This window comes from Salmo salar, unplaced genomic scaffold, assembly GCF_965601325.2.
Source record: "Salmo salar unplaced genomic scaffold, fSalSal1 ptg000867l, whole genome shotgun sequence".
NCBI classification, from domain to species: domain Eukaryota; kingdom Metazoa; phylum Chordata; class Actinopteri; order Salmoniformes; family Salmonidae; genus Salmo; species Salmo salar.
The window spans coordinates 378,494-403,719 of NW_027675530.1; the positions used below are offsets into that span (position 1 = coordinate 378,494).

General features: G+C 38.3%; 1 protein-coding gene across 1 annotated transcript in view; it reads left to right on the forward strand.

Annotated features, from left to right (window-relative positions):
- The window catches only part of LOC145877328 (uncharacterized), a 50,952-nt gene that overhangs the window by 19,607 nt on the left and 6,119 nt on the right, over nt 1-25,226 (forward strand). Inside the window, exons 2-3 of the mRNA XM_082972643.1 lie at nt 15,015-15,398; nt 25,098-25,212. Coding sequence (XP_082828769.1) covers nt 15,015-15,398; nt 25,098-25,212 — 499 coding nt within the window. The remainder of the gene's footprint in view (nt 1-15,014; nt 15,399-25,097; nt 25,213-25,226) is intronic.

Sequence of the window (25,226 nt, forward strand, 5' to 3'; positions counted from 1 at the left end):
GTTTACACATAAGTATGTTTAAATCACAGTTACAGTTAAACCAGGAAAGTGTCTAAAGAACTTGAATGTTCAGACTTTGTCGGCTAGCGAGCTACCGAGGTGGCTGCAGTTGTTGAAGAAGCGTTCCGTCCACTAGATTATACGTCACACTAGAAACATCGCCTGAAAGACACATATCGCCATCTGCTGTCTGGAGGGAGGAAACGCAGTTGAGGAGGGAAAACTATTTTTATTCTTCATTGAATTATAATATTATAAAGCAGTTTAGGGAAACGTTTTTTTTCTCTCCATTAAATATGAATATTATATCAACACGTACAAAGAGCAACAAGTGTTGTTTGATTAGTTCATTTTTTTATGAGAATTTAAAACAAACTCTACATCTACTCCACATCTGTATTTCTGATTCAGTGAAATAACTAGATATCAAAACAAGCACCTAGTTATTGATACCCTTGAAAAAGATGAGCAAAAATTACTGTAAAAAATAAATAAATAAACTTTACCCACTACCAGGATATTTTACCCCAAAACCTGGTTACCTCTCTGCTAGGAGGCTGAAACTTGGCCATAAGTGGATCTTCCAGCAAGACACATCAACATCCACAAAGAAATGGTTAATTGGGCACAAAATCCACATTTTCAATTGCCATCTCAGTCTTCAGACTCATAAAACATTTCAGTGTCATTATCCTCCCAAGGGGAGGGTGCTGGAGTATTGAAAACATGGGTGGCAATAATTCAGACCCCTACCTTTTGAGAATTACATGTTAAATTAAATCTATTTTTCTGAACAATTGTATTAGTTTAAAATAATATAGGACTTGCTATAGGACTAGGTCTATACTGCTCCTACATGGTGTAACAATACATCATGTAGATGTATATAATGAACAGACTAGGTCTATACTGCTCCTACATGGTGTAACAATACATCATGTAGATGTATATAATGAACAGACTAGGTCTATACTGCTCCTACATGGTGTAACAATACATAATGTAGATGTATATAATGAACAGACTAGGTCTATACTGCTCCTATATGGTGTAACAATACATCATTTTAGATGTATATAATGAACAGACTAGGTCTATACTGCTCCTACATGGTGTAACAATACATCATGTAGATGTATATAATGAACAGACTAGGTCTATACTGCTCCTACATCTACTAACAATACATCATGTAGATGTATATAATGAACAGACTAGGTCTATACTGCTCCTACATGGTGTAACAATACATCATGTAGATGTATATAATGAACAGACTAGGTCTATACTGCTCCTACATGGTGTAACAATACATCATGTAGATGTATATAATGAACAGACTAGGTCTATACTGCTCCTACATGGTGTAACAATACATCATGTAGATATATACTACCGTTCAAAAGTTTGGGGTCACTTAGAAATGTCCTTGTTTTTTAAAGAAAGCACATTTTTCATCCATTAAAATAATAATAAAATGTATCAGAAATACAGTGTAGACATTGTTAATGTTGTAAAAAAATTAACAAACAAAAAAATTAAACAAATTCACCTTTATTTAACCAGGTAGGCCAGTTGAGAACAAGTTCTCATTTTCATCTGCGACCTGGCCAAGATAAAGCAAAGCAGTGCGACACAAACAACAACTTGTTCTTTATCAAAGCTTTTGTAAACAGTGTTGTTGCATAACAATCAGGCAGTAGAACAACAATAATCATCACCCTCTTGACCAATCTACCCTCCCCTTAACATTGGTTTGATTCAGACCCTGTCAGAGTACCAGGTGGACATTGGGTTTGATTCAGACCCTGTCAGTGTACCAGGTGGACATTGGGTTTGATTCAGACCCTGCCAGTGTACCAGGTGGACATTGGGTTTGATTCAGACCCTGTCAGTGTACCAGGTGGACATTGGTTTGATTCAGACCCTGCCAGTGTACCAGGTGGACATTGGGTTTGATTCAGACCCTGTCAGTGTACCAGGTGGACATTGGGTTTGATTCAGACCCTGTCAGTGTACCAGGTGGACATTGGGTTGATTCAGACCCTGTCAGTGTACCAGGTGGACATTGGGTTTGATTCAGACCCTGCCAGCATGGCCAGAAATGTATTCCAAGGTCAGTAACTTATAACCACAGAACCACCCCAGACCTTTCATGGATGACTAAAAACACCTAAGTATTAGATTTACTGTCATGGTCTAGTATGTCACTGCATCAGACACCAGTCACAATGCTGGCTGAGGTACTAGTAAAACATGACATATTATTTCCTAACCATTCACAATGCTGGCTGAGGTACGAGTAAAACATGACATATTATTTCCTAACCATTCACAATGCTGGCTGAGGTACGAGTAAAACATGACATATTATTTCCTAACCATTCACAATGCTGGCTGAGGTACTAGTAAAACATGACATATTATTTCCTAACCATTCACAATGCTGGCTGAGGTACTAGTAAAACATGACATATTATTTCCTAACCATTCACAATGCTGGCTGAGGTACGAGTAAAACATGACATATTATTTCCTAACCATTCACAATGCTGGCTGAGGTACGAGTAAAACATGACATATTATTTCCTAACCATTCACAATGCTGGCTGAGGTACGAGTAAAACATGACATATTATTTCCTAACCATTCACAATGCTGGCTGAGGTACGAGTAAAACATGACATATTATTTCCTAACCATTCACAATGCTGGCTGAGGTACGAGTAAAACATGACATATTATTTCCTAACCATTCACAATGCTGGCTGAGGTACGAGTAAAACATGACATATTATTTCCTAATTGTAAAAAAAATCCCCACTGTTTAACCAGAACAACATGAGTTGTGTCCTTCAAACTGTTAGTCCATAATCATATTCAGCTACTTAGATGTCATGTATTGTCATGTTCTCTATAATGAAACATCACCACTGTAGATGTCATGTATTGTTATGTCATGTTCTCTATAATGAAACATCACCACTGTAGATGTCATGTATTGTTATGTCATGTTCTCTATAATGAAACATCACCACTGTAGATGTCATGTATTGTTATGTTATGTTCTCTATAATGAAACATCACCACTGTAGATGTCATGTATTGTTATGTTATGTTCTCTATAATGAAACATCACCACTGTAGATGTCATGTATTGTTATGTTATGTTCTCTATAATGAAACATCACCACTGTAGATGTCATGTATTGTTATGTTCTCTATAATGAAACATCACCACTGTAGATGTCATGTATTGTTATGTTCTCTATAATGAAACATCACCACTGTAGATGTCATGTATTGTCATGTCATGTTCTCTATAATGAAACATCACCACTGTAGATGTCATGTATTGTTATGTTATGTTCTCTATAATGAAACATCACCACTGTAGATGTCATGTATTGTCATGTTATGTTCTCTATAATGAAACATCACCACTGTAGATGTCATGTATTGTTATGTCATGTTCTCTATAATGACACATCACCACTGTAGATGTCATGTATTGTTATGTTCTCTATAATGAAACATCACCACTGTAGATGTCATGTATTGTCATGTTCTCTATAATGAAACATCACCACTGTAGATGTCATGTATTGTTATGTTATGTTCTCTATAATGAAACATCACCACTGTAGATGTCATGTATTGTTATGTTATGTTCTCTATAATGAAACATCACCACTGTAGATGTCATGTATTGTCATGTTCTCTATAATGAAACATCACCACTGTAGATGTCATGTATTGTTATGTTCTCTATAATGAAACATCACCACTGTAGATGTCATGTATTGTCATGTTATGTTCTCTATAATGAAACATCACCACTGTAGATGTCATGTATTGTTATGTTCTCTATAATGAAACATCACCACTGTAGATGTCATGTATTGTCATGTTATGTTCTCTATAATGAAACATCACCACTGTAGATGTCATGTATTGTTATGTTATGTTCTCTATAATGAAACATCACCACTGTAGATGTCATGTATTGTTATGTCATGTTCTCTATAATGAAACATCACCACTGTAGATGTCATGTATTGTCATGTTCTCTATAATGAAACATCACCACTGTAGATGTCATGTATTGTTATGTTATGTTCTCTATAATGAAACATCACCACTGTAGATGTCATGTATTGTTATGTCATGTTCTCTATAATGAAACATCACCACTGTAGATGTCATGTATTGTCATGTCATGTTCTCTATAATGAAACATCACCACTGTAGATGTCATGTATTGTCATGTTATGTTCTCTATAATGAAACATCACCACTGTAGATGTCATGTATTGTTATGTCATGTTCTCTATAATGAAACATCACCACTGTAGATGTCATGTATTGTCATGTTCTCTATAATGAAACATCACCACTGTAGATGTCATGTATTGTCATGTTCTCTATAATGAAACATCACCACTGTAGATGTCATGTATTGTTATGTCATGTTCTCTATAATGAAACATCACCACTGTAGATGTCATGTATTGTCATGTCATGTTCTCTATAATGAAACATCACCACTGTAGATGTCATGTATTGTTATGTTCTCTATAATGACACATCACCACTGTAGATGTCATGTATTGTTATGTTCTCTATAATGAAACATCACCACTGTAGATGTCATGTATTGTTATGTTCTCTATAATGAAACATCACCACTGTAGATGTCATGTATTGTTATGTTCTCTATAATGAAACATCACCACTGTAGATGTCATGTATTGTCATGTTATGTTCTCTATAATGACACATCACCACTGTAGATGTCATGTATTGTTATGTTCTCTATAATGAAACATCACCAAGTGAAATAAAGTTGATCAGATATTCTTAATAGACATTAAATAAAAAATGGTTGTTCAGAAATCATTAATTATCATGTTGCTCTGATGAAATGAACTAAATATTTCACAATCATTACCACTGCTGATATTCACAGAGAATAATTACAAGGATCATATTTCACAATCATTACCACTGCTGATATTCACAGAGAATAATTACAAGGATCATATTTCACAATCATTCCCACTGCTGATATTCACAGAGAATAATTACAAGGATCATATTTCACAATCATTACCACTGCTGATATTCACAGAGAATAATTACAAGGATCATATTTCACAATCATTCCCACTGCTGATATTCACAGAGAATAGTTACAAGGATCATATTTCTCAGTTGCATTGACCTGCAGACATCAGACACCACCTCTCCCTTATGCACATGTGACTGAAATGGAACCAATCACAAAAATCCCTGACACAGCTTTGATGGCCCAATAAAAACTAAACTGCACGTTTCTGCCAGCCAATGGGATAATTCCAGTGCAGTACATGTGTAGAGGGGTAATTCCAATTCAGGAAGTTCCTACCGTTTAACTTTTTGTCTGAACATTATAATATACATTTTACTCAACTGTGTTACCCACTCCAGTCAGCAGATGGCGATCTGGGAATTTAAGGCGATGCTGTTGGTGTGACGTATAATGTAGTGGACGGAACTCTTCTTTCAACAGCAGCAACAGTTAGTCAGACACCGCGGTAGCTTGCTAGACAAAATAGCCGAACTAATAAAGCTCTTTAGACGCGTTAGTGTATATTAGCCACTGTGTTTTAAACTCACTTCTGTCGTCTAGTTAGTTATCCGATTTAATTTCATATTTACGGTGTTGTTGTTATTATTCAGCTAGCGGGCTGGTTAAGTTAGCATTAGCCTAGCTAGCTAACATCTCCGACCATGCGGTCACTGAGCTACTCTCCTGCTAAAGAAGAGGACATCACAGTAAAACAAGAAGTAGAGGGTGAGGCCGTTACTGTGAAAGAAGAAAAAGACGCGTTCAGAGTGAAAGAGGAGGAGGATGTTACAGTAAAAGAAGAGGAGGATGCAGTTTATGGAGTGAAAGAGGAAGAGATGACTGTTACATCGATAGAGGAGGAAACTGGACATCTGGGCCCGGTTTCCCAAACGCATCTTAAGGCGTCCAATGGTTCTAACGGTGAACTTAGCCATAAGATGGTTTTGAGAAACCGTTCCCTGATTAACACTAGTAAGTACTGTCTTAAATACAGAGGCACAAACTCTGCCGTTGTTGAACTGATGTGTGGTGTTAAAGCGGAAATCTGCAATTGCTACACCTATATTGTGACTTTTAAATGATTTATTTATAGCCATTGATTCTTGAAGAATATAACACATGCCTCATGAACTTAGTTCAACTGTTGTACCCCATCAGAACCCCAAATAAGCTTTTTTTACTCCAATGTTTAGAAACAATGTAAACCAACATTGTATAGCCTCAACATGGTTAAAACTATAATGTTGACATCATGGATGGTCAGTCCTTGCATCCATAGTTCTGTCTATGAATTTGAAAGTAGTTACATTTCTCCAACCCCATCATCTTATTACCAAAACAGTGTTTGAACTGCAGATTGATGGGTTGTGTGGGTTTTTTAAACAGCAACAAAATGGCTGCCCAGAGACTTGGTTTGGTAAACAGCTGAGGAATGGGGGCTGGAGAAATGTAACCACTCTCAAATTCATAGAGAAAGCTATTGTAGCAACCATAACCCAACACCCAGCGACCTCTTCAAGAAGTTCAGACATTTTGGTGTAACAGTTATAAGGTGTTGGCTTGACAGTTGCTGGACCCAGGTTTGAGTTAAGCTCAGGACAACCCCCTGAATTCACTACACTATAAATACAAAGGCTGGACATCCATGAGGTCAAAATTATCGTTTTAACCAGATTGAGGCTATATAGTATATTCTAGAATTGCCAGTGAAGATTTCTTGTGGGGGTCAAATTGTTACAGCTGTTGATAAGTCATTGTATAATATTCAGCCAACTTTTTTTTCATGTCATTACATACCTAGATACATTCATGAATTGGTTTGAAACCTTTGTTTTAAAACCTTCTCAAAGTTGGTGCCTTGATGGATTTGTAGAAAACGGTTTGTCATAAAACACTATTTTTTTATTAATTAAATGTAACCTGCTCCAATATCCAATGATAGGCGTGGCGCGAATTACAAATTCCTCAAAAATACAAAAACTTCAATTTTTCAAACATATGACTATTTCACAGCATTTTAAAGACAAGACTCTCCTTTATCTAACCACACTGTCCGATTTCAAAAAGGCTTTACAGCGAAAGCAAAACATTAGATTATGTCAGCAGAGTACCAAGCCAGAAATAATCAGACACCCATTTTTCAAGCTAGCATATAATGTCACAAAAACCCAGAAGACAGCTAAATGCAGTACTAACCTTTGATGATCTTCATCAGATAACAACCCTAGGACATTATGTTATACAATACATGCATGTTTTGTTCAATTAAGTTCATATTTATATCAAAAACCAGCTTTTTACATTAGCATGTGACGTTCAGAACTAGCATACCCCCCGCAAACTTCCGGAGGAATTCGCTAACATTTTACTAAATTACTCACGATAAACGTTCACAAAAAGCATAACAATTATTTTAAGAATTATAGATACAGACCTCCTCTATGCACTCGATATGTCCGATTTTAAAATAAATCTAAATATTCCATTACCGTACTTCCAAGCATGTCAACCGCTGTTTAAAATCCATTTTTATGCCATTTTTCTGGTAAAAAAGCGATAATATTCCGACCGGGAATCTCCGTTTAGCTAAACAGAGGAAAGTAAACAAAGCTTTCGGTCGACGCGGGCACGAGCCTGAGTCTCACAGTACTGTAACCAGCCACTACCCAAACGCGCTACTTTGTTTCAGCCAGAGCCTGCAAAGCCACGATTCAGCTTTTTACCGCCTTCTGAGACCCTATGGCAGCCGTAGGAAGTGTCACGGGACAGCTAAGATCCTCACTCTTCAATAAACAGAGACAAGAAGAACGACACCTTGTCAGACAGGCCACTTCCTGAATGAAACCTTCTCAGATTTTTGCCTGCCAAATGAGTTCTGTTATACTCACAGACACCATTCAAACAGTTTTAGAAACTTTAGGGTGTTTTCTATCCATATGTAATAAGTATATGCATATTCTAGTTACTGGGTAGGAGTGGTAACCAGATTAAATCGGGTACGTTTTTTATCCAGCCGTGAAAATACTGCCCCCTAGCCATAACAGGTTAAAATAAATTTTGATGCCATTTTTCTCGTAAAAAAGCGATAATATTCCGACCGGGAAAGCGTGTTTAGGTTCAGAGACGAAAGAAAATAAAAACATGGGGTCGTCTCGTGCACGCGCCTAAGCCCATTGTCCTCTAATAGAGCACTTGCCAAAAGCGCTAAAGTTTTTCAGCCAGCGCCTGGAATTACATCATTCAGCTTTTTCCCGGGTTCTGAGAGCCTATGGGAGCCGTAGGAAGTGTCACGTTACAGCAAAGATCCTACATTTTCTTTAAACAGAGCCAAGAAGCTCAAGGAATGGTCAGACAGGCCACTTCCTGTACAGAATCTTCTCAGGTTTTGGCCTGCCAAATGAGTTCTGTTATACTCACAGTCACCATTCAAACAGTTTTAGAAACTTTGGAGTGTTTTCTATCCAAAGCTAATAATTATATGCATATTCTAGTTTCTGGGCAGTAGTAATAACCAGATTAAATCGGGTACGTTTTTTATCCGGCCGTGTAAATACTGCCCCCTACCCCCAACAGGTTAACAAACCTCCAAACGAGCTTCAATGCCATAGAACACTCGTTCCGTGGCCTCCAACTGCTCTTAAACGCTAGTAAAACTAATCGCTAATAACCGATCGCTGCCCGCACCCGCCCGTCCAGCATCACGACTCTGGATGGTTCTGACTTAGAATATGTGGACAACTATAAATACCTAGGTGTCTGGCTAAACTGTGAACTCTCCTTCCAGACTAATATTAAGCATCTCCAATCCAAAATTAAATCTAGAATTGGCTTCCTATTTTGCAACAAAGCCTCCTTCACTCACGCTGCCAAACATACCCTCGTAAAACTGACTATCCTACCGATCCTTGACTTTGGCGATGTCATTTTCAAAATAGCCTCCAACACTCTACTCAGCAAACTGGATGCAGTCTATCACAGTGCCATCCGTTTTGTCACCAAAGCCCCATATACCACCCACCACTGGGACCTGTATGCTCTCGTCGGCTGGCCCTCGCTACATATTCGTCGCCAAACCCACTGGCTCCAGGTCATCTATAAGTCTTTGCTAGGCCACCTTATCTCAGCTCACTGGTCACCATAGCAACACCCACCCATAGCACGCGCTCCAGCAGGTATATCTCACTGGTCAGTCCTTGCATCCATAGGTCTGTCTATGAATTTGAAAGTAGTTACATTTCTCCAACCCCCTAATCATCTTATAACCAAAACAGTGGTGGAATGACAGCTTGTTATTGTATGAACTGCAGATTGGTTGATTGATTGTGTGGCTTTTTTAAAGGGGCAACCTAGTTTTAAAACAGAAACAAAATGGCTGCCCAGAGACTTGGTTTGGTAAACAGCTGAGGGATGGGGGAAGGAGAAATGTAACCACTCTCAAATTCATAGGGACCTCGTCAAGAAGTTCAGACATCTTGGCGTAACAGTTATAAGGTGTTGGCTTGACAGTCACTGGACCCAGGTTTGAGTTCAGCTCAGGGCCTCCCCCTGAATTCACTACACTATGAATACAAGGACTTGCCATCCATGAGGTCATAATGATAGTTTAACCAGGTTTCTAGGCTATATAGTATATTCTAGAATTCATCCATGATGTTATAATGATAGTTTACCCTGTTTGGGATAGGGGGCAGTATTTTCACGTCCGGATAAAAAACGTACCCGATTTAATCTGGTTACTACTCCTGCCCAGAAACTAGAATATGCATATAATTAGCAGATTTGGATAGAAAACACTCTAAAGTTTCTAAAACTGTTTGAATGGTGTCTGTGAGTATAACAGAACTCATATGGCAGGCAAAAACCTGAGAAGATTCCATACAGGAAGGCCCTGTCTGATAATTTGTTGTCCTTCTGCATCTCTATCGACATTACAGCATCTGTGCTGTAACGTGACACTTTCTAAGGCTTCCATTTGCTCTCTAAAGCCACCAGAAAGTGGAATGGGGTGTCTGCTGTCTCTGGGCAAAGTACAGCAGCTCTGTTTGTGATCAGTCAGCCTGGGGACAGTGAGACTGAGATGCGCGTTCACGAGAATTCAAATGTTTTTTCTTTCAGCCTTTGAATGAATACAACGTTGCCCGGTTGTAATATTATCGCTATTTTACGAGAAAAGTAGCATAAAAATTGATTTTAAACAGCGTTTGATATGTCACAAAAACCAAAACCACAGCTAAATGCAGCACTAACCTTTGATGATCTTCATCAGATGACACTCCTAGGACATTATGTTATACAATACATGCATGTTTTGTTCAATCAAGTTCATATTTATATCAAAAACCAGCTTTTTACATTAGCATGTAAAAAGCCCATAGAGGTTAACCTCTATGGGCTAGGTGGGATGCTTGCGTCCCACCTACGTAACAGCCACTGGCAGCCTGTGGCGCGATTTTCAAAACGTTAAAAATCCTATTACTTCAATTTCTCAAACATATGACTATTTTACAGCTATTTAACCTCTTGGGGCTAGGTGGGACGCTAGCCTGCCACCCGTGGTGCACTCCATCAACAGCAGGTGCATTTCAAGAGCGGCAAATTTGAATCCAAATAAATGTCAAAATTCAAATTTTTCAAAAATACAACTATGTTACACCATTTGAAAGATAAACATCTCCTTAATCTAACCACGTTTTACGATTTCAAAAAGGTTTTACGGCGAAAGCATAAATTTAGAGTATGTTAGGACAGTACATTTACAAGAGTTGTGTGTAATGTTTTGTCAAGTCAAAGACAGGGTCACCAAAACCATAAAACCAGCTAAAATGATGCACTAACCTTTTACAATCTCCATCAGATGACACTCCTAGGACATTATGTTAGACAATGCATGCATTTTTAGTTCTATCAAGTTCATATTTATATACAAAAACAGCGTTTTACTATGGCATTGATGTTGAGGAAATCGTTTCCCTCCAATAACCGGCAGTCAAGTCAGCGTCAGAAATTAAATAATTAAAATTAGAAAACATTGGTAAAATATTATATTGTCATTTAAAGAATTATAGATTTACATCTCTTGAACGCAATCAACTTGCCAGATTTAAAAATAACCTTACTGGGAAATCACACTTTGCAATAATCTGAGCACTGCGCCCAGAAAAATACGCGTTGCGATACAGACTAGACGTCATGTTGGGGAGATCTAAAATCGAAAATACTATGTAAATAATCCATTACCTTTGATTCTCTTCATCAGATGTCGCTTTCAGGTATCACAGGTCCATAACGAATGTAGTTTTGTTCAAAAAAGCTCATCATTTATGTCCAAAAATCTCCGTCTCGTTAGCACATGATGTAAGCCAGCCGGACTTCTCGTCATGAACGAGGGGAAAAAATATATTTCCGTTCGTTCAAACATGTCAAACGTTGTATAGCATAAATCATTAGGGCCTTTTTTAACCAGAACATGAATAATATTCAAGGTGGACGAATGCATACTCTTTTATAACGTATTGGAACGAGGGTACCCAACATGAACTAGCGCGCCAGGTGTCTAATGGGACATCACCGTTCCATGGCTCTTGTTCGGTCAGATCTCCCTCCAGAAGACTCAAAACACTTTGTAAAGGCTGGTGACATCTAGTGGAAGCAATAGGAAGTGCCAAAATATTCCTAAACCCCTGTGTTTTTCAATGGGATAGGTTTAAAGTCAATACAACACATCAGGTATCCACTTCCTGTCAGAAAATGTCTCAGGGTTTTGCCTGCCAAATGAGTTCTGTTATACTCACAGACACCATTCAAACAGTTTTGGAAACTTTAGAGTGTTTTCTATCCATATATAATAAGTATATGCATATTCTAGTTACTGGGTAGGATTAGTAACCAGATTAAATCGGGTACATTTTTTTTATCCAGACGTGCAAATGCTGCCCCCTAGACCCAACAGGTTAAAGACAAGACTCTCGTTAATCTAACCACACTGTCCGATTTCAAAAAGGCTTTACAACGAAAGCAAAACATTAGATTATGTCAGCAGAGTACCAAGCCAGAAATAATCAGACACCCATTTTTCAAGCCAGCATATAATGTCACCAAAACCCAGAAGACAGTTAAATGCAGCACTCACCTTTGATGATCTTCATCAGATGACAACCCTAGGACAATATGTTATACAATACATGCATGTTTTGTTCAATCAAGTTCATATTTATATCAAAAACCAGCTTTTTACATTAGCATGTGACGTTCAGAACTAGCATACCCCCCGCAAACTTCCGGGGAATTCGCTAACATTTTACTAAATTACTCACGATAAACGTTCACAAAAAGCATAACAATTATTTTAAGAATTATAGATACAGACCTCCTCTATGCACTCGATATGTCCGATTTTAAAATAGCTTTTTGGTGAAAGCACATTTTGCAATATTCTAAGTACATAGCCCAGGCATCACGGGCTCGCTATTTAGACACCCGGCAAGTTTAGCACTCACCATAATCATATTTACTATTATAAAAGTTTGATTACCTTTTGTTGTCTTCGTCAGAATGCACACCCAGGACTGCTACTTCAATAACAAATGTTGGTTCGGTCCAAAATAATCCATCGTTATATCCGAATAGCGGCGTTTTGTTCGTGCGTTCCAGACACTATCCGAAATAGTAAAGAAGTGTCGCGCGCATGGCGCAATTCGTGACAATAAAATTCTAAATATTCCATTACCGTACTTCGAAGCATGTCAACCGCTGTTTAAAATCAATTTTTACGACATTTTTCTCGTAGAAAAGCGATAATATTCCGACAGGGAATCTCCTTTTCGGCAAACAGAGGAAAAAATCCCAAAGGCGGGGGCGGTCGGGTCACGCGCCTAAGCCCAGTGTCCCTTGATCGGCCACTTGAGAAAGGCGATAATGTGTTTCAGCCTGGGGCTGGAATGACGACATTCTGTTTTTTCCCGGGCTCTGAGCGCCTATGGACGACGTGGGAAGTGTCACGTTAGAGCAGAGATCCTTAGTAAATGATAGAGATGGAAAACAAGTTCAAGAAATGGTCAGACAGGCCACTTCCTGTAAAGGAATCTCTCAGGTTTTGACCTGCCATTTGAGTTCTGTTATACTCACAGACACCATTCAAACAGTTTTAGAAAATGTAGGGTGTTTTCTATCCATATGTAATAAGTATATGCATATTCTAGTTACTGGGTAGGAGTGGTAACCAGATTAAATCGGGTATGTTTTTTATCCAGCCGTGTCAATACTGCCCCCTAGCCCTAACAGGTTAACTTCGGCGATGTCATTTTCAAAATAGCCTCCAACACTCTACTCAGCAAACTGGATGCAGTCTATCACAGTGCCATCCGTTTTGTCACCAATGCCCCATATACCACCCACCACTGCGACCTGTACGCTCTCGTCGGCTGGCCCTCGCTACATATTCGTCGCCAAACCCACTGGCTCCAGGTCATCTATAAGTCTTTGCTATGTAAAGCTCCGCCTTAACTCAGCTCACTGGTCACCATAGCAACACCCACCCATAGCACGCGCTCCAGGAGGTATATCTCACTGGTCATCCCCAAAGCCAACACCTACTTTGGCCGCATTTCCTTCCAGTTCTCTGCTGCCAATGACTGGAACGAATTGCAAAAATCGCTGAAGTTGGAGACATATATCTCCCTCACTAACTTTAAGCATCAGCTATCTGATCAGCTTACCGATCGCTGCAGCTGTACATAGCCCATCTGTAAATAGCCCATCCAACTGCCTACCTCATCCCCATGTTTTTATTTACTTTTTTGCTCTTTTGCACACCAGTATTTCTACTTGAACATCTATCACTCCAGTGTTAAATTGTAATTACTTCACTACTATGGTCTATTTATTGCCTTGCCTCCGTACTCCATTTGCACACATTGTATGTAGATTTTTCTATTGTGTTATTGACTGTACGTTTGTTTATCCAACGTGTAACTCTGTTGTTTTTTTGTCGCACTGCTTTGCTTTATCTTGGCCAGGTCACAGTTGTAAATGAGAACTTGTTCTCAACTGGCCTACCTGGTTAAATAAATAAATAAAATCTTAACTTTATTGACAACACCCAAATGGATACTGTCATTAACGCGGTTCTTCAATAATTACACATAATTCTTAATGCTTTAGCAAGCATTATATTAAACAGGACATTCAAATATCCTTACAATTTTAATCCAAGGTAGTGTGAAATGCATTCATAAGCAACCTGGAAATGGAGGTTACTCCCCTGAGTTTCCCCCGTTCACATTCAGAATACATTGTGAAAAACTAAAATCTTTGCTCACCATTTTTGCTCCAGGCAGATATAGTACATCCATAACTAGTGGTTTCCTCATTAGCAGGGAGGAGTTTCTGCAATCAAATTGCCCTCGTGCCGCAATTTTAGCAAATACAGAAAGGGGCCTATATTGGAGACCAAAAGTCGTCTGGCACACTGCTTAGAGGTTCAACAACATGAATAACTTATTTCTAGCCTACAATCATTGATGTTACTACGAATGTGAAAACAAGACAAAATATGACTATTCTTGCTCATTTTAAGGCAAATATCAAATAATTTTAACATTCATTACAGACGTCAATTGTTGTCCAACATCATGGCTCCGCTGTTGGCATCACCTTTTACAGTGGATTTCCGCTGTTGTGGGCCTTTAATCATCTGTCTGACTTTGTTGTTCACGCAGGAGAGATACTTAACTATCGTGGATCCTCTGGGGAGCCTCAACAACCTCATGATGCTGAAGAGGCAGAGAAGAGTCTCTCCAGATCAGAACACCTCAATAAACACCAGCAGAGACCCACAGGGAAGAGAACTCACTGCTGCTCTGACTGTGGGAAGAGATTCACCTCATCAGGCATTAAAATTCATCAGAGAACACACACAGGAGAGAGACCTTATAGCTGTGATCAATGTGGGAAGAGTTTTGGTCGATCTGACTCTCTGACTCTACACCAGAGAATACACACAGGAGAGAAACCTTATAGCTGTGATCAATGTGGGAAGAGTTTTACTACATTTGGCACTCTGACTCTACACCAGAGAATACACACAGGAGAGAAACCTTATAGGTGTGATCAATGTGGGAAGAGTTTTGGTCGATCTGACTCTCTGACTCTACACCAGAGAATACACACAGGAGAGAAACCTTATAGCTGTGATCAATGTGGGAAGAGTTTTACTACATTTGGCACTCTGACTCTACACCAGAGAATACACACAGGAGAGAAACCTTATAGGTGTGATCAATGTGGGAAGAGTTTTGGTCGATCTGACTCTCTGACTCTACACCAGAGAATACACACAGGAGAGAAAACTTATTGCTGTGGTCAATGTGGGAAGAGTTTTACTACATCTAGCACTCTGACTCAACACCAGAGAACACACACAGGAGAGAAATCTTATAGCTGTGATCAGTGTGACAAGAGATTCACAGATAAAAGACATCTGATCAAACATCAGAAAATACATACATGAAGGAGTTGTTTCATGATATCAATGAAATGATGTCACAATGTAGAATGTTTTAACATTGTAGAAGGAGTATTTTAATGATGTCACAATGTAGAACCCTAAACGTTTGTCCCCTGTTCTATTGATTTCAACATGATATGGATATTAGCCTCAGGGGGAAAATCCAGGCTCTGAAATGGAAGAGTTACTATTTATGAGATTTAACAAAAAGTGACTAACACAAAAAGAGTTGTGTTACACTTACCATGTTGGTGACCCACTTGAATCAAAATGCATCACTTCAAAATGTAGCGAGCTGTTTTCTACAAGTTGTCCTCTAACCAGGGATGTACACATTATTCCCAGATTCCGTGTGGTTTTTGAGCTGTTCGTTTTAACAGGATGTGTAAACTCATCTTCCTCCTTTCGCACAATTGATTGCCAGCAGCATACCACCCTGCATCCCACTGCTTGCTTGCTTCTGAAGCTAAGCAGGGTTGGTCCTGGTCAGTCCCTGGATGGGAGACCAGATGCTGCTGGAAGTGGTGTTGGAGGGCCAGTAGGAGGCGCTCTTTCCTCTGGTCTAAACAATATCCAAATTCCCCAGGGCAGTGATTGGGGACAGTGCCCAGTGTAGGGTGCCGTCTTTCAGATGGGACGTTAAACGGGTGTCCTGACTCTCTGAGGTCATTAAAGATCCCATGGTGCTTATCGTAAGAGTAGGGGTGTTAACCCCTGGTGTCCTGGCTAAATTCCCAATCTGGCCCTCATACCATCATGGATATCTAATCATCCCCAGCTTACAATTGGCTCATTCATCCCCCTCCTCTCCCCTGTAACTATTCCCCAGGTTGTTGCTGTAAATGAGAATGTGTTCTCAGTCAACTTAACTGGTAAAACAACGGTAAAGAAGAAAAAAACTCCACATGATATCGATGAGTGATGACAAATAAGTGTTGTGTTCCTTTGTTTAGGGACCCCTAAATTTAAATGCATCACTCCAAAATGTAGCTGACTGTCTTCTGCAGGTTGTCCTCTAACCAGTGAGGTAAAATATATCTCCATTTCCATGTGTTTTTTGTTTTGTTGTGTTAGTTTCAAGAGCAGATTCAACCTGATTTCCCCCCAAATGGATATCAGTGATTTATTGCTACTTGTCAAAACAACAGTGTTTCTGGTGCTTGTGCAGTTTATAAGCTGCTTGTTTTAAATAATACAAGTAATATGATTATTGTGGCAGATGTTTGTGTATATAGCACATTTTATGTTTAGATTTGGACATGTTAAAATTGTGTTTTGACATTGGGGATATCCCACCTAGCAACATGTAATTGAAAAGCTGTTGAAAATAAGACTATGCAACCAAATATTTCATATTTACATTTCATGTAACATTTAGTAATAATTATTTATGTAACCAACTGACTATTATATTGACATTGTTACCCTGCTTTTATAATATCAGGGTTAATTCTCAGATGTGCCAAACCAAATGTACTAGAGCATGACATTTTGGACTGGGCCTGATCCAACAACATGCCTATGTAGTGAACCCTGAGAAGAGAGAGAAGCTCTGCAGTGAGGTGGAAAGTTACTATGGATATTGCAGGAGTTTCCTCTTGAAATCAGACATGTCCGTGGTAAGGACAACTTGGTTGCTGATTGTCTCAAGGGTGGGCAGTCAAAAAGATTTGTATTTTGCGTTTAACCAGTGCGTTGCCATGGATCACAATTTATTTTGACACGTTTTTCCGTGTTGGAGATGAGTTTTATCTCTTATTCTTTTCTGTATGTTTTTGAAACTGCACTGTTGGTTAGGGGCTCGTAAGTCAGCATTTCACTGTTAGGTCTACAGGTCTACACCTGTTGTATTCGGCACACGTAACTAATACAATTTGATTTGAGTTTATTTTTGGGTTCCTTCCAAGGGGACGAGAGTTCTAGAAGCTAGTGAGTTTTAGGATTCTATAGTAAGAAAAAGGAGAATAAAATAATACGATTGTATATTATTATTTAAATAATTGTTTTTAATTGTTGACAGCCAGTAGACACCATGTTTATATTGGTGAAGGTGAAGCATTGTAGTTGATTATAATGTGAAATGGAAGTTGTTTTCTGTTGGTGGTGAGCAAACTTGTCCAACAAAAATATAGGATATATTTGTTGTCTTAAGGTGTTACAGGCTTTGGTTTTTCCATTTATGTTTTGAGGTTGGACTTTAGCCCGTCTAGCTCGTTAGCACGTCTAGCTCGTTAGCACGTCTAGCTCGTTAGCACTTCTAGCTCGTTAGCACGTCTAGCTCGTTAGCCCGTCTAGCTCGTTAGCACGTCTAGCTCGTTAGCACGTAGGACGCACTGATTGGTGTCACCTCGTTAGTCAGTATGTGTTACACCTGTGCTGGCTTGTCCATCTCGTTAGTGGGAAGGTGTTTCACCTGAGCTGGTCCAGGTTCTATTTAAGAGTGTCTGGCCCAGTGCTCCAGTTGTCTTGATAGATGTGGAGAGTCAACACCTTTAGTTGCTCCACCTTTTTGGTTTACTTCCTGTCTTTAAGTTTGGTGTGGGATTTTCTTTTGTTTTCCTCTTCTTGGGCAGATTTAGTGGGTCTCATGGTGGGTGTCTTTTAGGTCCCAGTTGTTGTTACTAGTCAACTTCCAGTGGACACCCCCATAGTGTCTTTCAGAGCCCCTCCTAAAAAACAAGTTATATTTTGGGTTGGATGTTGCATCATATTGTTGATATTTTAATCAATGGCATTTCCTTACAATGCTCATTACTCTTTCAGTTGTTATTATTGTTTTTTATCCTCATATTTGTGTACTAAATATTTCTGATTATTTTCATAGTTTTTTCCTGTGAAGCCATTGTGTTGCATCCATGTCTGAAATGTGCTGTATAAATAAAGCTTGATTTGATTTGAACATATTGTAAAACAAATTAACCCAATGACTGACCAATCAACAAACTATTGGTCCACCTTAGTATGAAAAACTGTATCAATCCCACTTTTCCAGCCTGCTGAAGGCGTGGTGGAGTGGTAAACACCATCCCCGGCTCTACCAGGGGCTTGAGGTGGTCTCCCACAGCTCTGCTTATGTCATGTTCTGTGGCCTTGCTGTTCCATTTATTGACTGTCCCTGCAACACAGAAACACATTTAGTCATATTATATAAAACACTCAAAGTAATGGATATGGAGCATCTATGGCCTCAGTTACACCTGGCACCTAAATGTGACTTCTGTCATCTGATCACTCCAAGCTGCATTAGGTTCAGATCTACCAGGATGGGCCTTTGACATAGTCTGGATGCAGTCAGGCCACTGAATATGCATAAGCAATGTAAAGAGATGGGGTGAATGAGTGGAAAAGTACATTTGACACAAATTACCTTCATAATATCAAAGAACAAATGTGTGTGCCTGAGGGGAAATTAACTTTCATACAGCCAACAGGGATGAGAAATTACACCAATATTAGTGGATAATTTGCAGTAATGTAAATAAACATAGATGGAACATATTCCCTTAAGCTGATTTGATGAACCGCTAAGGGAACATAAATATTTACCATCTAAACCATGTGTGACCTCTCACCTCTCTGGATGTAGAAGTGTTCTTCCTAACCAGTCCCTCAACAGCTCTCTGACTGAGCTCCACCCTCACTGGGTCTTCAGAGGAGAGGAAGGCTGAGGAGGGATGGAAGGATGAATGGATCAGTCAGTCAATAAAGTGTAGAGCTGCTGTCTATGCTGTCTGACAAAATCACAATTTTAGTAGTTCATTAAAGTAAATAAGGCTTTATGACTGCTGAATACCAACTATCAATCACTTAGATCATGTATTTTCAGGTAGAGATACATCCTTGGGACGTCCCTAACCCGTTGAAGTTGACATTTAAAATGGTTAAGGTAGGGGTTAAGGTTAGGGTTTAGGGTAGGGATGTCCCAAGGATCCCAGATAGCATTGACCATTGTGCATTCTTCTGTCTCTTTTACATAGCAGGTGATGGGTTCTGACTTCTGAACTTGAAAATATTAAATATCCTTATTATGTGAAATTGAATGAAACAATAATGTATGTTGATGCTAATATGATGTACAATATTCCATGATGTTTCTATATGATAACAATAGAGTAATATATTTAATATGATGTACAATATTCCATGATGTTTCTATATGATAACAATAGAGTAATATATTTAATATGATGTACAATATTCCATGATGTTTCTATCTGATAACAATAGAGTAATATATTTAATATGACAAATACTATTTTTTAACCGTTTCACAAATTCATTTTAATTAACTTAATCATTATGATTCAACATCAGTTCACCGTCTCACCTCATACTGTATTGGAGCAGCAGCAGCTGACTTGATCGTTGATACTAATCATCATGTTTGAATCTGAGAGTAAATAGAGTCGACTACACTCTAAAAATGAAGGGTTCAACTGGAGTTGTTCTCAGATCCCCTAAGAACCGTAGGGTTCTTGGTCAATGAAAAACAGCCCCAAAAGGTTCTTCAAAGAACTTGTTAGAAGGTGGGTTCATCGAGGAACCTCCGTTGTTGCTGGACTTCTTCCGGGAACTTCGCAATTACAACTGAAAACGATGGTGACAAGTTTGGATGCGACAACAGTTAAAAAGGTTAAGTTGGGTTGATGTTTGGCTCTGAATATGTCTCGAAATAATGTATTATAATAATATAACATACTAATAATGAATAACGAAGACAATGATGGTTTTCTGTGAATATCTTCCATAACGTTACTATAGTTAATGAACGTAAATATTAGAAAGCCGGGTTTGACCGTCGGCGTTGTATGAGCTACAGTACAGTACCGTTAGCTAGCTAGCTAACGTTATGTCCTAACTAGGCACAACTAGGTTTGGATTATTTCCTCAACTATATTCTTTCCCATATATTGTATATCGTTTCCATAAAGCCAACATGGCTTTACACTCTCATTAATGTAAGTTTCCAATCTAGAGCAGTTCTCACTTTTGTGATAATGAACTAGCTAACTTAACTAACTAACTAAGGACAGTGACCTGTCCAGACGAGATGTTACAACGAACTGAATCGTCAATGGAGGTCTTCCTCTTTATATAGCCTGCTACAGCATGCAATACTATTAACTCACAAGGGGGCATAACGTGACATGGACAATACTATCCCATTGTGGAAACGTTACATGTACAATACTATCCCATTTTGGAAACGTTACATGTACAATACTATCCCATTTTGGAAACGTTACATGGATAATACTATCCCATTTTGGAAACGTTACATGTCCGCCCCCTTGTGGAGGGAAATTAATATCTTAGATGGTAGCTGTAGATGGGATTCAAATGCATAATGGTATTAATACAGTGTCTAGACTACCTCTTTTGTATAAATGCCCTTCAGAATCCAAACACAGTATTGCCACGCAGCAAAATGTTGCGTATAATCTTTCAAGTCAGCCTGATAAAATATTGAACAATTTGTGTACAAAGATATCTTGAAATGTGATATTAGGGCTGTATGGCAGTACTGTTACTGTATGGCAGTACTGTATTGGCTAGTGCTTTCTCCAATATGTTCTTCCATTTTACATTATATTATTTGTCGATGCCATTTATCTTTCAATATTCATTAAAAAATATATATATATATATATATACATATATGTTTTAATGCTTGTAAGACTATTCTTTGACACATTTTCTCTTCCTTTGAAACTCTTATAGGACAGAACATGGACACAATGCAATTGGGATCAAGAAGAAGGTACAGATATGTTGTAGGACAGCTGCATTTGAAGTGTACATTTAACCTACATAGCAGTCAATACAAACATAGAACATCACCCAAAACACCCAAAACAAACACTCCCTGCCACACCCTGACCAAACTACAATAACAAATAACCCCTTTTACTGGTCAGGACGTGACAGCACTGTTTTTCAGCCAGAGACAGCAGAGTCATCATTCACCGTTTTGCCGCCTTCTGAGAGCCTATGGGAGCCGTAGGAAGTGTCACGTTACGGCAGAGATCCTCAGTTTTCAATAAAGAGAGTGTAGAAGGCCAAGAAATGGTCAGCGAGGGCGCTTCCTGTAAGGAATCTTCTCAGGTTTCGGCCTGCCAAATGAGTTCTGTTATACTCACAGACACCATTCAAACAGTTTTAGAAACTTTGGAGTGTTTTCTATCCAAAGCCAATAATTATATGCATATTCTAGTTTCTGGGCAGGAGTAATAATCACATTAAATCGGGTACGTTTTTTATCCGGCCGTGAAAATACTGCCCCCTAGCCATAACAGGTTGTAGTTACAGTATACTACAATTAACTAATAGTATGTAGTATATACTCATTAAGTATGTAGTTACAGAATACTACAATTAACTAATAGTATGTAGTATATACTCATTAAGTATGTAGTTACAGTATACTACAATTAACTAATAGTATGTAGTATATACTCATTAAGTATCTAATATACAGTATACTACAATTAACTAATAGTATGTAGTATATACTCATTAAGTATGTAGTTACAGAATACTACAATTAACTAATAGTATGTAGTATATACTCATTAAGTATGTAGTTACAGTATACTACAATTAACTAATAGTATGTAGTATATACTCATTAAGTAAGTTGTATACAGTATGTTAGTATGGGTAGTCAAACACAGATATTCGCCTTTTTTCAATTGTTTTCAATGCCATTACATTAAAGGAGAAACATACCTACATTCAATAACATTTATACATTGTCTGAAACCTTTGTTTTAAACCCTTCTCAAAGTTGGTGCCTTGCCGGATTTGTATTTTTTATTTTATTTTTATTTAACACTACTTGACTTTCCTTGTATTTATGGCAGTGTAGTTCCCTTCAGGGTCAGTCAACTTTGGTACAACATACTATAGGGAGTCGCGACTTCGGTTGAAGGATCTAAAATCACACCTGAAAAGGCCAATGAAATCCGCTCCGGACTGGAAGTCCCGCCTTCCACAGGTGATGAGCGTCAGGCTGTGATTCATTCCTTCCATTATTCCGCTCTTCACCTCGGTGTGAACCGGAACGATTCATGCTACTAAAACATACAATTGGAACACGAGACTGTCTTACGTTGCTCCAACTAAACTGACCCTTAGTGGTAGAGTGTGATCAACCCCTGGACTTTGTGTGGTTCTCATAGTTTCCTAATCACAATGTCCTGGTTATAGCAATGAGTAAGATGGCTAAAAATGAGACCTAGGCAATGAAAGTTAAGACCGAGGTAAAGTTGGATTTATATTCACACATTCAGATATTCAACAGACATTGGCCAAAAGCCATTTAAAATGGTATAAATCAATAACTAATTCATTGATTATCACAGAAACATCAAACTAGATTTATTATATACATGTCTAGCATACTTTTACAACTTTTTTGTAAACAAAAATTCCAGTTTTGATTTTATAGAAATACATAAATATATAAAATGCCATTTAAAAGTGGTATAAATCAATAACTAATTCACCATTTGTCACAGAACAAATAATAATAAAAAGTTAATTTGTGAAATGTCTTTCCTTAATGCATTTGAGCCAATCAGTTGTGTTGTGACAAGGTAGGGTTTTCTCACTTTCTAGTAGGCTTATATTGAACATATGGCAAATAGGAGTGGCGATGTCGTCCTCTATTATCCTCAGTCATTTTTCCATCCAAGTTGTCAGACCCCGGTGGCCTGAAAAAGAAAAGGAGAACCTCACGCTCCAGGAGCTCAGATGCAATAATTTAATAACCTAATAACCAACGTTTCCACAGACAAGCTGTCTTCATCACGGTATAATGACAAACACTGCAGGTAACTGGTTTATATTGTGTCAAAGGACACACACAGGTGTCTGTAATCATGTCTGAGTGTGGCCTGATATCATTGGTTCATTTACAGATATAAATAGAACATATGAAAACATAAATGGATAGCATACGATCATAGATACAATTTGGCTATGTAGACCTACAAACATTTACAATGAATAGAAATATTACAATAATGGATACATAGACCTCCAAACATTTACAATGAATAGCAATATTACAATAATGGATACATAGACCTCCAAACATTTACAATGAATAGCAATATTACAATAATGGATACATAGACCTCCAAACATTTACAATGAATAGCAATATTACAATAATGGATACATAGACCTCCAAACATTTACAATGAATAGCAATATTACAATAATGGATACATAGACCTCCAAACATTTACAATGAATAGCAATATTACAATAATGGATACATAGACCTCCAAACATTTACAATGAATAGCAATATTACAATAATGGATACATAGACCTCCAAACATTTACAATGAATAGCAATATTACAATAATGGATACATAGACCTGCAAAGATTTACAATGAATAGCAATATTACAATAATGGATACATAGACCTCCAAACATTTACAATGAATAGCAATATTACAATAATGGATACATAGACCTCCAAACATTTACAATGAATAGCAATATTACAATAATGGCTACGTTGAGACAGACGGGAGCAAAGGTCTTTAAATTAAAGATCCAGACAGCCTCTTGTTTTTAACAATAAATTGTCGAGGTCACCCCCTCTCCTAGGGAGGGTGACGTGTTCGATGCCGATATAATGTAGGGACGAAATCAAGGGGTTCGCTTCCAAAAAGATTTTACCACAAGGACAAATGAAAAGATAAATAACTGCCTTAGTGGTGCACCTGATAACACCTGTGATTGGGATCTGTTTCCCTGTTTGGGGGTGTTTGAAGTATCTACATTTGTAAGTGCCATTGCATTGAGCGCAGTGACCAAATTAATGAATGAATATGAAACTGCCTTAAATACAGATGTGAATGATAGTATGTTTTAAATTCTCACTTAAAATATGCATTGCTCTATTTGAACGTCTCAATATAATATTATTATTTCATGAAAGGAATGAAAAATAAATTTGTGTGCAACAACAACAAAAAACGTATCTTAACTACGTTTCCCTCCAGTCAGCAGACGGCGATGTGCGTCTTTCAGGTGATGCTGCAGCGTGACGCAGAAACATTTAGACTGTTTCTGTGCATATTTGCCTCTGTGTTTTAAATATACTTCTGACATCTAGTTAATTGCCCCCATTTACATGTTATAGGTACATTGTTAGTCAACTAGCTGGCTTGATAAGTTAGCCTAGCACTAAACTAGTCGCTCATGCTAACTAGCTAGCTAGCTAGCTAACATCCCCGAACATGAGCTCCCTAAACTACTCCCCTCCTGCTAAAGAAGAGGAGGTCTGCTGGACGGAGAAAGAAGCTCTGGGGCTGAACATTGTCGTGAAAGAGGAGAAGGAAGAGGAGGATGTCACAGTAAAACAAGAAGTAGAGGGTGAAGCTGTTACAGTGAAAGAAGAGGAGGAAGAGAAAGAGGAAGCTGTTACAGTAGAAAGAAGAGGAGGTAGAGGGTGAAGCTGTTACTGTAAAAGAAGAGGAGAAAGAGGAGGATGTAGTTTTTGAAGTGAAGGAGGAGAAAGAGGGAGAGATTACTGTCATATTGACAGAGGAGTCAGGAGATCTGATTACCATCAGTAAGTACTGTCTT